Here is a 14,291-nt window from a genome sequence, read left to right as displayed (position 1 = left end):
ACCTCCTGCTGGCCTGAGAGATAAACAGTGACTCTGGCTTTATTCTTAAGATTAAGATGATAGAATCCAATCTTAGCTGTATTTTTAATGAAGCTGAGCAACAGTATAAACAGTACAAAAATAAATTAACCGACATCATTAGAAGTAGCGAACAATTGTATTATAGAAATAAACTTAAACGAGGATCATTTAAGTCATCTTATCCGGAATATTTTATCAACGGAAATGGTGAAAATTATAATATGAGCAATGTTGTAAATAAATTCAATTGGTTCTTTGTAAATGTTAGCCCTGAACTGTCACAAATTCCTGACCAAGGAAGCGATGACTATTGTGCATATATTAAACATAATTCCATGTCTTTTTTTCTGTCTGCTACAAATGAGCAAGAAGTTATGAAAACTGTTCAAAAGTGTAAAAGTCATCTGTTGATTGTCACAACATTAGTATGATAATAATAAAACAAGTTATTTTGAGCATTGTCAAACCCTTGACCTACATCTTTAACTTGTCATTTCAAACTGGTTGTTTTCCAGAAAATATGAAAATCGCAAAGTAATCCCTCTATATAAACAGAGAAATAAACACCACTTTACAAACTACAGACCAATCTCACTGTTGCCACAGTTCTCAAAAATCCTGGAAAAACTTTTCAATTCACGCTTAGAAACATTTCTTGGAAAACATCAAATAATAAATGAAGGGCAGTATGGATTCAGATCTAAAAGGACAACATCGATGGCAATAATTGAAGCACTTGAAGAAATCACATCTGCACTCGACCTGAAACTGCATGCAAGTGGCATTTTTATTGATCTAAAAAAAAGCATTTGACACCATTAATCATACTCTATTACTTAATAAATTATATAAATATGGAATCACAGGTGTGGTGGGAGACTGGATTAAAAGTTACCTGACTGGAAGAGCACAGTATGTCCAAATGGGACAGTTTAGATCAGATGTGCTTGGGATTTCTTGTGGTGTGCCCCAGGGGTCTGTCTTGGGACCCAAACTGTTCAACATTTACATAAATGATATCTTTAATGTATCTCAGACTTTGAAACTCATCCTTTTTACCGATGATACAAATATATTCTATAGTAATTACAATTATAATGAATTAATAACTGTAGTAAATAAAGAACTAAAAGTGATAAAGAAATGGATGGATATAAAGAAGTTATCTTTAAATATTGAAAAAACCAAGGCCATGATGTTTGGGAATCTACAAATTAACTCAGAGATGCAACGTTCGGTCGATAGTGTACCTATTGAATTTGTGAAAATAAATTTTTGGGCGTTGTAATTGACAACAAGTTGTCATGGAAACCACACTAAAACCAAAATTTCCAAAAGTCTCTCAATTATAAACAAAGCAAAACCTTACCTGGATGTGAATGCACTTCACACACTTTACTATTCTTTAATCTTTCCTTACCTGACATACTGTGTTGAAGTGTGGGGAAACACCTACCAGAGCACCATTAATCCTCTTGTTCTGTTACAAAAACGAGCTGTGCGGATCATTCACAAGGTGGGTTTCTTAGAACAGACACATAATTTGTTTACTCAATCAAAGTTGTTTAAATTCAATGATCTCGTAATATATAACACATCAATCATTCTTTTTAAAGCTTTCAATAAATTATTACCAACCAATCTTCAACGCTTCTTTATAATTCGAGAGCAAACACATGATTTGTGAGGTTATGCTAATTTTACATTACCCAGAATTCGAACTACTCGTAAAAGTTTTTGTGTGTCTGTGTGTGGGGTGAAACTCTGGAACAGTTTGGACTTACAGTACAAGCAATGCCAAAGTATTAATAGATTTAAACTGTATTATAAACACCAGATCTGGTCTAAATATAGGTACAGCATCTTGTAACTCACCTTGTCATTTACAGTTACTGGTCATTGTGTTACTCTTTACCATAATGTATGTTCTCCTACTGTTGCTTTACATGTCGTCCATTATCCATGTTGGTTTATCATCTATATTAGTGTTCCATTACCTTCAATTGTATTCTGTCCTTTCACCTTGCTCAGTTTCTGGTATTTGTCCATTCTAGTATCTGTCCATTTCTGCTATTAGTCCATTACCATTCCTGGTATATGTCCATTCTGCTGTTCTGTCCATCACAATTGCTGGTTTTTGTTAATTACCATTGCTGGTATTGTCTAATTGTTATCGTCTATTGTTTACTATATTTTGTCTTATAACATAACTATGCTGCTCATAGTGTTTCCGTAGATGAGCTTGGGGGTAGGATTAAATGAGTTTTCTTCCTCCTACTCCCTTTTTCAGGCATTCTATGTTTATGTTATCATATTGGAATTTTTTATTTTAGCATTGTTATAAATCACCTGAAATGAATGAATTAAAAAAAAAAAGTGTGAAATAAAATTTAGCTGTGAGTCAAAAATCACGCCCAGGTTTTTTGCCGATTATTCTGGTTTAAAATATAGTAATTTTGGTAAAAGTCTCTCTCTCTGACCTTCGGAACCGATAACTAAAACCTCAGTCTTGTCCTGATTGAGCTGCAGGAAATTCACTGACATCCATGACTTGATGTCTGAAATACAGGTAAAAAGGGTTTCTATTGGTCCTGAGTCATCAGGAAACACGACAATGTACAGCTGAGTATCGTCAGAGTAACTATGCTGAGCGTAATCAGAGTAACTATGGAAACTGATGAATAGCTGAGTATCATCAGAGCAACCATGGAAACTGATGCCATGTCTCCTGATGACATCCCCAAGTGGAAGCATGTAGAGATTAAAAAGAATGGGACCTATAATTGAACCTTGGGGAACCCCACACCTAATTTAATGGGTTCCTGAGGAACAAGTATCCATACTTACATAAAAACATGGATCTGTGAGAAAAAAATTGAACCAGTTAAGAACAGTACCAGAGAAGCCCACCAGGTGACTCAATCTATTTATTAAAATGTGATGTTCTGCTGTCAGGTCCAGTAGAACCAACACTGAGAGTTGTTTATTATCTAAATTCCACCTGATATCATTTAAAATCTTTAAAATGGCCATCTCAGTACTGTGGTTAGGGTTAAAAAGGATCAAATTCAAATCTCTCCTCCTGGCTTACAAAACGCTTACAAGAACGGCTCCGGCTTACCTGGATTCCCTGATCCAGGTCTACTCTCCTTCACGCCCTCTTCGCTCTGCATGTGAGAGACGTCTGGTGCTTCCAGCCCAGCACGGCTCTAAATCTCTTGCCAGACTCTTCTCCTCTGTTGTTCCCAAATGGTGGAACGAACTACCTAACTTGGTGCGTTCCGCCGAGTCTATTTCTACTTTCAAGAGACAATTGAAGACTCAATTGTTCAGAGAACACCTAGGGTCTTAATCCGACCCCATGTTCGGGGAAGGTGTTCTAAAACCCAGCACTTATGTACCACTGACTAAGTTGACACACAAAAAAACAAAAAAAAAAACAAAACAAAACAAAACAAAAAAAAAAGGGGGGGTAGTGGCTCCTCTTCTGCAACTTGATGGAAACTCCCTTGACCAATCGCACTTGAAGCAATTGAAGCATTTACTAATGGTTTCTTTCTTTCTTATGTCTATATTCTTGCTTGTGTTGTACATCGCTTTGGACAAAAGCGTCTGCTAAATGAAATTGTAGAATTGTAGAATTGTAGAAAAAAATCATTGACTTGGTTAAAACTGAAGATGGCGGCACGCATTGGTGCAGTGGCTCGGAGCTCCCAACTACTTAGCAACTTTTTTTTTTTTTATTGTATGTTTCTAACTTAATCGTGCAAGCCCACAGCGAACGTTTATATTATGGTTGGGTGGAGTTGCTCAAAATCCGAAACAATCATCAGAGCCTTACTCTAGAGGACCTCAACTCCATTCCACCGGAGCTACAGCGTCCTGAACCCAGCGGGATAGCTATCTTTCCTTACCTGAGACGGTGGAGATGGCAGAGGGAAAGAAAACAAAACCGGATCAAGAGAGCCGACGTACAAACTAGGCTACGTGCTAACCCCGACAGACCAGCCTTATTGAGCCTCTTCTTTTCCCACGCCCAATCTCTTGTCAACAAACTGGGTGAGATATGACTGAGGACAACGTCCTGTGGCATGGAAAGCTGTGTGACGATATTAACAAAGACCTGGCTGGACAACACCGTTACCGATGCAGCCATCGAGCTAGCGGCCGCTCCGTCTATCGAGCCGACAGGACCGCTGACTCCGACAAACTGAGAGGTGGGGGAGTGTGCATCTACATTAATAACTCCTGGTGCACATCATTAAGATGTACTGCTGTCCTGTAATTTAGTATCTGGCTTTGAAATGTAGGCCTTTTTATCTCCCAAGAGAGATTAATGCCATTTTAATCATGGCTGTTAACATCGCGCCACGGGCTAATCCTAGGCTAGCACTGGAGCAGCTACATGACGCCATCAGCAGCCAGCTGAATGCACATCCAGAGGGGGTTGTGATCATGGCAGGAGACTTTAATCACATTGAACTGAAGACTGTGCTGCCTAAATTACATGCTAATGTGCATGTCACAACCAGAGAGGACAACATTCTTGATCAGGTTTATACCAACATCCCTGGAGCATACAGGACTGCTCCATCTCCAAACCTGGGACTATCTGATCATATCTCTCTGCCTATGATTCCAGCCGACAGACCCCTGAACTCTAGAACAAAACCAGCTGTCAAAACTATCCAGTCTGGAATGATGAATCAACTTCAAAGCTACAGGACTGTTTTGAAAGCACGGACTGGGAGTTGTTTAATCAGGATACAGACTGGGCGGAATACACCACCTCCGTTCTAGCCTACATAGCCTTTTGCATGGATAATTTGTTAACCACCAAGACCATTAGAGTATTCCCCAACCAGAAGCCATGGCTGAATAATGATGTGCGGGCTCTGCTCAGGGCACAGAACGCTGCCTTTAAATCAGGAGATAGGTTGGCCTACAGTCATTCCCTCAGAGAGCTGAAGAGGGGCATCAGAGAGGCCAAGAAGAAATACCAGCAGGCACTGAGGGCCACTTTAAGACCAATGACTCACGTAGCATGTGGAGAGGCATTAAAGCCATAACTGACTATCAGGGCAGCACACTACCGACCAGCAGTGACGCCATGCTTCCAGATGCCCTGAATGCATTCTTCGCACGTTTTGACACCTCCTCCACCGGTGTACCAGCCTCACCCATTACACCAACCAAGCAGGTATCCACCCGAGACCTGCAACAACATGAGGTCAGGTCAGCAATGAAGAACATCAACATCACCAAGACAGCAGGACAGACGGGGTGCTGGGCCGAGCCCTGAAGGCATGTGCAGACCAGCTTGCAGGCGTGTTTACGGACATTTTCAACCAGTCCGCACAACAGGCTGTAGTCCTCACATGTCTTAAGTCCACCATCATAGTGCCCGTGCCGAAGAAACAGGCCGTGAAATGTCTGAATGACCACTGTCTTGTTGCCCTGACACCAATAATAATGAAGTGCTTCGATAGGCTGGTCCTGCATTACATCAAGGACATTATTCCTGCTGATCTGCACTGACACCAGTTTGCTTACAGAGCAAACAGATCAACAGAAGACGCCGTCTCCAGACGGCTCTGACCCACCTGGAGGGTCCCAACACCTACGTTAGAATGCTATTTGTTGACTGTAGATCAGCATTCAACACCATCTCCCCCCATAAACTGATAACCAGGACTGGCCATCTGGGACTGGACTCCACCCTCTGCTCCTGGATCTACAGCTTCCTGACCGGCAGACCACAGAGTGTCAGAGTAGGAGAGGTGATATCATCCACACTCACACTGAGTACAGGAGCACCTCAGGGCTGTGTTCTTGGCCCGGACCTCTTCACTGTTTTTACAAATGACTGCCCCCCCAACCACTCCTCCAATACGATAGTAAAGCTCACTGATGACATGACCATAGTGGGTTTGATATCTGACAACAGTGAGACCCACTACAGGGAGGAGGTCCAGCGCCTGGTCAGCTGGTGCTCTGGCAGTGACCTGGTGATGAATACTACCAAAAAAAAGAGATCATTGTGGACTTCAGGAGAGCCAGGAAAATTACCCCCCACCTCTCTTCATAAATGGAGAGGAGGTGGAGAGGTTTGGCAACATCAGGTTCCTGGGCCTCCACTTCACCAGTGATCTCACATGGACTGCCAACACCTCCCACCCAGTGAAGAGGCTCAGCAGAGACTCTTCTTTCTGCAGAGATTGAGAAAGGCCGAGCTCCCCTCACAGCTTCTCATCAGCTTCTACAGGAGCACGGTTGAGAGCATTCTGTGCTGCTGCAGCATGGTCTGGTTTTCCAGCTGCACCGCTGCAAACAGAAGGGACCTGGCCCAGGTGGTAAAAACTGCACAGCTTCCCAGTCTGGACTCTATGTTAGCTGGCTGAGGAAAAAGGCCAGCAGCATCACCAGAGATCCCACACATCCTGGTCATAGACTATTTGCCCCTCTCCCATCAGGGAAGAAGTTCTGGACAATAAAAACAAAAACCAGCAGACTGAAGAACAGCTTTTTCCCAAGAACTGTGGCTGTCATCACACCCCACAGCCATCACCCCCACCACTCAGACATCCCCCCTTTCGACTCATCAGTGCAATAAGAATCCTAAACACTGGACCACTTAAGCAGCACTGACCACTTTATTATGTTTGTGTGTAGTACTTTGATGCTTCTTTAATACTGTTATTTTTTTGTGAGAGTACTTTTTATTTATTTTTATTCTAATCTGCACTGCTGCAAATTGTCAGGTTCTTCCAGACAAATTTTGTTGTACACCTGCACAATGACAATAAAGTCTCTTATCTCTTAACTTAAAAATAATTCTTTCTAAAACGTTAATTAAAAATGGTAAGCTGGATACAGGTCTGTAATTGTTAAGAACATTAAGGTCTAAATTGCTCTTCTTCAGAAGGGGCTTCGCCACCGCCGTTCTAAAGGCAGTGGGGAAGACGCCGTCTGAAGAAAGCAGTTCATGATATTTAAAATCTGTTCCTCCAGGAATCCATAAAGTGATTTTAAAAGTGGTGTGGTAATGGGATCTAGAAGGCAGGTTGTACATGTTACTTGGGAGAAAGACTCCTTCATCAACCAGGTCCAGAATGTCCAGTGTTTCCTCAGGCATGGACAACGGTTCAGCTGTGTTCACTGATAAAACCTGTTGGGGTCAAAGACTAGACCTGATGTCTGTGATTTTCGTTCTGAAGTGGTCTGCAGAGTCTTCACAGAGAGCGTCTGTCGGCTCCTTAAAAGCTTTATTAAAATTAGTGCCAGTTAAAATGTTGAAACTGGAGAAGAGGAACCGGGGGTTGTCTTTATTGTCTGAAATAAGTTTAGAGAAGTGGGAAATTTGGGCCTGTTTAACTGCATTATTGTAGATTTTGAGTGGTTGACATAGGATCTGGAAATGTACAGTTAACTTGGATTTCCTCCACCAGTTATTAAAATTCTGGTATATTTGGAATGAATCTCAGATAAAAGTTTGAAAATTCACTGATTAAAAAGACTAGAGTACTGAGGGGTCTGCACACTGTTAAAAACAGGATCGGGGGACTGCTAAAAACAAAGGCGTGGTGCTCAAAAAGAAGTAAAACTATTAAAAGCCACTCACATGTGCTAAATGAGTTGTTTAAAATGGAAGCAGTCCCTCCGCCCCTCTTACTCTGTGTGGTAGAAAATAAAAAGTTAAAACTTGGTGAGGAAGCCTCAGTGAGGATAACAGGTGCATCAGTGCTGCCATGTCTCAGTTAAAAGCAGACTGTCTAAATTATAATTATCTAAAATAAAATAATGAATAATAAAAGATTTGTTTAAGTGAGAGCGCACATTATATTACTGGTGGTGGGCGGGCTGGATGTGCGCTCTCTGTGGAGTTTTACTGATAAAAGAGTCCAGTGTTGTTTAAAAGCAGTTGGGGGATGTGATGTCTGGAGGAGGTGATGACAGGGATGCTGTGGACAGTGTCTGGTGTGTGTACGGGCGGTGGAGGTGTGTGAGGGGTGAGTTTGGCGTGTTGTGGGGGGCTTCCAGGTAGTCAGTCAGCAGGGGATGTGTGAACTGTGTGCTGAATGTTACATGCTAAAATGGAGCTGCCCATCATGCTCGGATGAAGTCCGTCCTGTTGATAAAAAGCTGGGTGGTTCCAGAAAAGGTTAAAATTGTCAATTAATAATGCATTGGTTTTATATAGCACTTTTCAGGACACTCAAAGTTGCTTTTACATTGATTGCATTATTCATTCACACCATACTGGGTGGTGGTAAGTTACTATTGTAACCACAGCTGCCCTGGGGCAGACTGACGGAAGCGAGGCTGCCAATCTGCACCATCGGCCCCTCCCACCACCAACCATTCACTCTCACAACTTTCATACTAGGCAAGGTGGGTGAACTGTCTTGCCCAAGGACACAACGACAGTTTTACGCCTGCGGGAGGGGGGATCGAACCGCCAACCTTCTGGTTATAAGACAACCTGCACTACCAACTGAGCTACTGTCACCCCAGTAAAATAAAAATTGGAGGCTGTGCAGGAGCGCTGAAGCCAGGTGTTGAGGCTGAGCAGTCTGGAAAAGCTCAGCACCTCTTGAGAAGGTCGACAAAGGTCCAGAGATAAAAACCGACCTCCCACAGCTCTCCAATGGTTAAAATCCTGCTTGGTGACCTCCGACTGCCGCCGGGCCGTGTCGATAGTGCCGATGTGCTTGATGACCCGGCGGACAGTGGAGGGGAGGGACCGCAGGAGATCCAGGAGTCCGTGGAGGATCATGGGGACAGTAGTATCAGGAATATGCCACGTGATGGCAATAAAAAAGAGAATATTCCTGATGCTACTGTCCCCAACGAGGAGTGATGTGGGGGAGAAGAGGGGAAAATGTGAGAGGGAAGTTCGATCCTGTTTGTTAATGTGAAGGAAATGAAAGTAAATCTACTCCAACCAAGTAAAAAAGTAACACTAGCCTGTTACATTGTGTATTATCTAACCACACACTGGATTCTTATTTGGCAGGTCAGTACTGGCAGGTGTCAGATGGTCCCTCCTCCTCTCTGACTATCAGTACAGATGACATTCCACTTGGCTCCTACACCATGGACATTGTCATCTACCACTACAGGAGCAAAGAGAAATTCATTCCTCTGGGATATGCCTCTACACAGTTCTCCATCACAGGTAAATACAAAGGCTATCTTATTTACAGTTTTTCTTAGTTGCTTCGGTGATTTTCTCACAACAGTGTTGGAGCCCGGACTTCCGTCCCGCTGACTCCACCCGGTTCTTTTATTCTATGCTTGGTATAAAGAATGCCAAAACGACTGACTTCAGATTATTACCGTTTATTTAAGTATAGCCAGATGTAATGCTCAGCGCTGGACCTTACAGGGAAAGATACAAAGTATTTCGCCCCGAAAGGATCCTGATTGTTGATGAATCAGAGTTTTTATTCCATGTTCTTCTGGGCTGGGCCTGCCCCGACAGATAGGCTGGACTTTGTTCGCAATTGGACAATTTGGTGTTGATGTCAGCTGCCAACCAATAGCTGACATCCTTATCCGGTATGTTTTGGAACACTAGTGAGTGTGTGTTGGTTTCTCCGGAACGTGTGGGTATGTTTACACCTTAGCAGAGCATCTTATAACCTTGGTGTACTTCTCTCAGGAAAGGCCTAATATACAGTTAATACAATTATTCCATAGTAGTAGTGCTAATTAAAGTATATCCCTAACAACAGTATTAAAAATTACAGAACAGTTTGTTCAACATCTATGTTTGCATGCATGCTCATCATAGTAGTAGTTTCTCATTACTTCCAACAAACAGCAGATGCTTGTGGACGTGCATCAGTTGCTCTGCTAGAACTCTGAAGATGAAGAACATTATACATTATACATCAAGTGTACTCACATTCAAATACACACTCCCACATTTGTCACTTATATTTGGGAGATATGGCACTGAGCATCACGGAAAACTCCACCATTGGAGAAGTCAAAGGTCAGGACAGATGGGGCACTGTCCCCCCCACCCCCACTCCACTCCACCCCACCAGACCAGGGCACACCCACACCCAGGTGGGAGCTACCCCCAGCATAGCAGGACAGGAGGACCCAAGCACAGCCCCCCCATCAATGAACTGGATCAAACTCCCAGTGTGAAGGACTCCCCCAGTGTGAAAGACCCCTCTTCTGGAAACACTGGAGTTTAACAAGTAAAAACTATACAGTTTAAAATACTGTAAAAAGTTAGTACAACATAAGCAAGATTAGGTTAAAAAAGTAAAAGTACAAAATAAGATATAAATAGTACTGGGCAACAATTAAATTTTTTAATCGCCATCAATCGCATTATGCGCAAAATACAATAAATGAATTCAAAAGTACGCTGTAATGATCATCCTGCCCCCAGCAGGGGAATTTTTTTTTTGCCAGAATTTTGCAAGTAGTAGATTTTTACAATAAAAATTTTACAATTCATCAAATATATTTAATAGCTTAAAATACCAAGTCTTTACCAAGATTGCCACCCCCGACCCCTTCAACACACACACACACACACACACACACACACACACACACACACACCCACCAGCAAGAGCAGAGCAGATGAAAAACCAAGTTTGTTATGAGTGCACACCTTCTCAAACTTCATTCTATCTCTCACCCTAATACAGATAAGACAGGATAAATTCAGTCATGCCGAATTGTGCCTCATTAAGCCAGATTGTGTGTTGAAGGGAAATTTACTTTATTTTGTGTGTTTTCAGTGCCTGAAGACCGCCCAGCAGGCCGAAACGTTATGCTGGTAAAAGACTCGATTTAAGTGTCACTTTCATTTTCGTCATATTTGTGCTCCTTATTTCAGTTTGTGCCTTATACCAGCATTTTCCTCGTGATTTTTCTGATAATTCAGCCGAGTTCAGTGTGGCAAATAATGAGGAATGGACCGTGTTTCACCGCAGAAAGCGCTGCTGCTGTGTGTACTTCTTGGATGCTCAGCTGGAGCGCAATGTGTGTGTGTGTGGGGAGGGGGGGCATGGGGGGCGTTAACGCCTGATGAAAATATTTGTTGGCGTTAAGGAAGCAGTGCGTTAACGTGTTAACGCGTTAACGTGCCCAGCTCTAATTATAAAATGAGACAGTGCTGAAAGTTAGAGAAATGTAAAAGATCAATTGAAAGCTGATTACAAAGGTTTGTTTTTAACCTTATGGACTATCCCTGCGGTCCTAAGGTCTGGCTTTTGGGATGCACAGTAGGCCACTGCTAGAAGACCTCAGGGCCTCGAGGGTCCAGATTAGGGGTGTGAATGTCAGCACTGAGGACGATTCGATACGCATCTTGATTCACTGCCAGCGATACGATACTTTAACGATACATGGAATTTTCTGGCGATACGGTGCGATACGATTCACCCTCTTCACGATGCGATGTGATAATCATTTAGTTCAAATCAATGTGATCCGATACGATATGATGCAATTTGTTGCGATACGATGCAATTCAACATAATGCAAATAAGCAAAGACAAATTTTTTTTTAAAAAAAAGATGGAATTCAGTATGGTACTGCAAAAAGGATTTAGCTTTATTCCTCATAGACACTTGGCAGTAAATTCAACAAAAGTGGTGTTTTTGCCATCTTAAAAACACTCTCAATTAGTAACTTAAAGTGACACTTTCAGCAGTGCAATCAATGTTTGTTCATTTTCCTGTCTCCAAAACGTACTGCTAATATGAACTCAGTAGGAGGGAGGCTAATACAGTAGTGAGGAACAGAAAATGTAAACCAACTTGGGTTTTGTACAAAGAAAATGTAAACAATTTGGCATCTGAGACTCACAGCTGCTGCTGTAGTGTCGTGCACGTGCGCATTGATGCATCTATTAATATCGATTATTTTTCACATCCTTAGTCCAGATGGTGAAAACAGATCAGCTCAATAAGAAGGAAAGAGAATGTTAAGACATTTAAAAGCCCAATCAGCCAGTCAATCAAATGGCAGTGAGGTGGCAGCACAGCTACATTGGTAGTGAGCCCGGTCACCAGAGACCAGAGGCATGTGCTTGTGACAACAGCAAGGCGGTGCTGTCAGCCCCTACATGGCTGCGGACCTCACCGCACTTCCCGGTCTCAAAGCACACAAAACCCTAATTCTAGTCATGTGGGGGCTGTCGGCCCCTGACAGCACAGTCTAGTCTGACACCGGTACCCACGTGTGCATGCCTCCAGTCTCTGGTGCCCGGGTTCACTACCACTGTAGCTGTGCTCAGCACTTGTCATTTAATTGCTTGAGTCATAACATGTTAAAAATTAATAGTTGTTCAAATACATTAAGCAGAGTCACAAAGAGGGTGGGTTCATCTCTCCAGGAGACACTTTAATCACTGCATTCAACAGATTACTTTCAATGTGAAAAGATGAAAATACTGTGTCCAGACAGAACATCTGGATGTACAAGAATGATTTATAGTTCTGTGTTGTATGCTCAGGTTCCAATATTTACTGTAATATTGTTTACAGTAGTGCACAGCTCTACCAAAATGGAGTTTATGTTTGCTGTTGTTAAGGGATATTTCTTATTTTGCACAATGATGCCAACTAATTAGTACCGTATTGGCCCAAATATAAGACGACTCTGATTATAAGACGATCCCTATTTTTCAAATATCATTTTGTGAAAATAAAAATCTGTTAAAGACAGTAAGGTATGCTCATAAAACAACTTTTTATTGTACAATTCTTCTAGGAAAACTCACAACATTGATAACATTTCATGTTATATAAGATCAAGAAATTTTACTGCAGTATTAAATAAAAACTATATTCCCTTTCTCACAATCTGAGGCTGTGACTCTGAATAAGCAACAAATAAGTTCCTCAAAGGTTCAATAACTGCATTAATGATGTAAACAACTTTAGAACCATCAAATGCAAGTTCTATTCAACTTCATGAGCATGAACTAATTCAGTCTAATATATTGTGGCATTCGAGCGACGACTTAGAGCAAGAAGATGAGGCGGAGATTGCTCTGTTGCTCAACCCAGCTTTATTGTTATAACAACTAAGCACAGGGAACATTTAACACACCAAGACTGAGACAACAATAACACCGGCACGTAGGCCGGGTCACTCCCCAAGCAACCCCTCTGGCCTACGGTCCAACAGGAAGCAAACATAAAAGCAATACAAATGAACACACAACACAGTAAACATAAAGGCAAAACATAACCACAAATAAAGGAAACCCCAGGAAAAACAAAGAACCCCCACAAATGGTCCCAAAAGTCCAGAACGGGGAGCTCCCAGCATGCCCTGCGGCTCCCCGGAACAGGCTGCCTCTAGCAGCAGTTGCTACAATATCTTGGCAGCTTGGCAGTTTTTTGTTGAATCTGCTGCGTTGAACCATCAGTTTAAAGTTGGCATCAATACTTTGCCTCTGTTTGCTCAGTTGTCTGGAGTTCAAGCGCTTTCGTTCCAGATGATCACGCTCCTCCATTTTTCATCAGATCACTGTGACCACAGACTTCATATGACTGTGACACTTCATTCGCTTTCTGGTCACCCATACTTTGGCTCCATCTAGCGGTGTGGATGTGTAACGACAATCTAGTCCTCGATTATACTACGAACCCATTTTGGAGAATAGTTTCTGGAAAAAAAATCATCTTATATTCGGGCCAATACGATATTTCAAAGAGCATATGCAATAAGAATGAGAAACAAATATATTCAGTGTTATGTCCTGGGTTACCTCACTAAATACCATATTGTATAACTGCTGTAGTTTTCAAATGACTAGGTAAATAGTATAGTGGTGTCTTGAATATTTTCAGGTCGTATCACCAAGATCTTACTGTTTTCACTTTTTTTTTTTTCTCCCTTGTCCTGTTCGGCAGCTGGGGCGTGCAATATTGTATGATTGTAGCCTTTTACTATCCGAACAGATTTTAATGTTAGCAGCAGGACGAGACTGAGTCTCCTCCTGCTGCTGCCTTTATTTAAAGCTGGCATCCGGCATGGCTGAGGACAGGACCGGGACGGAGACGCTCAGAGAGCGAGAGACAGAAAAGAGAGAGAGATAAAGAGAGGGAGAACGGGGGGGGGGGGGGGGGGGGGGGCACAACCTATGTACAAAGTCACAATACAAAACAGTGTTGTCGACGCACCACACGCAACCTAGAACAATCCCAAACCCCCAATCTAGACAACACCAAAACAGAGCCGACAACCAACACAGAAAATTACAGAACCATACATACATTTTTTT

General features: G+C 42.2%; 1 protein-coding gene across 1 annotated transcript in view; it reads left to right on the top strand.

Moving 5' to 3' along the window:
• pmelb (premelanosome protein b) overlaps positions 1-14,291 on the top strand; it is a 48,358-nt gene that overhangs the window by 21,001 nt on the left and 13,066 nt on the right. The window contains exon 5 of the mRNA XM_030118865.1: positions 9,038-9,199. Within this exon, the coding sequence (XP_029974725.1) occupies positions 9,038-9,199 (162 nt within the window). The remainder of the gene's footprint in view (positions 1-9,037; positions 9,200-14,291) is intronic.

Source organism: Salarias fasciatus, chromosome 20, assembly GCF_902148845.1.
Source record: "Salarias fasciatus chromosome 20, fSalaFa1.1, whole genome shotgun sequence".
Taxonomy (NCBI): Eukaryota; Metazoa; Chordata; class Actinopteri; order Blenniiformes; family Blenniidae; genus Salarias; species Salarias fasciatus.
Note: the sequence above shows the minus strand (reverse complement) of the source record. Positions and strands in the feature narration are given on the sequence as shown.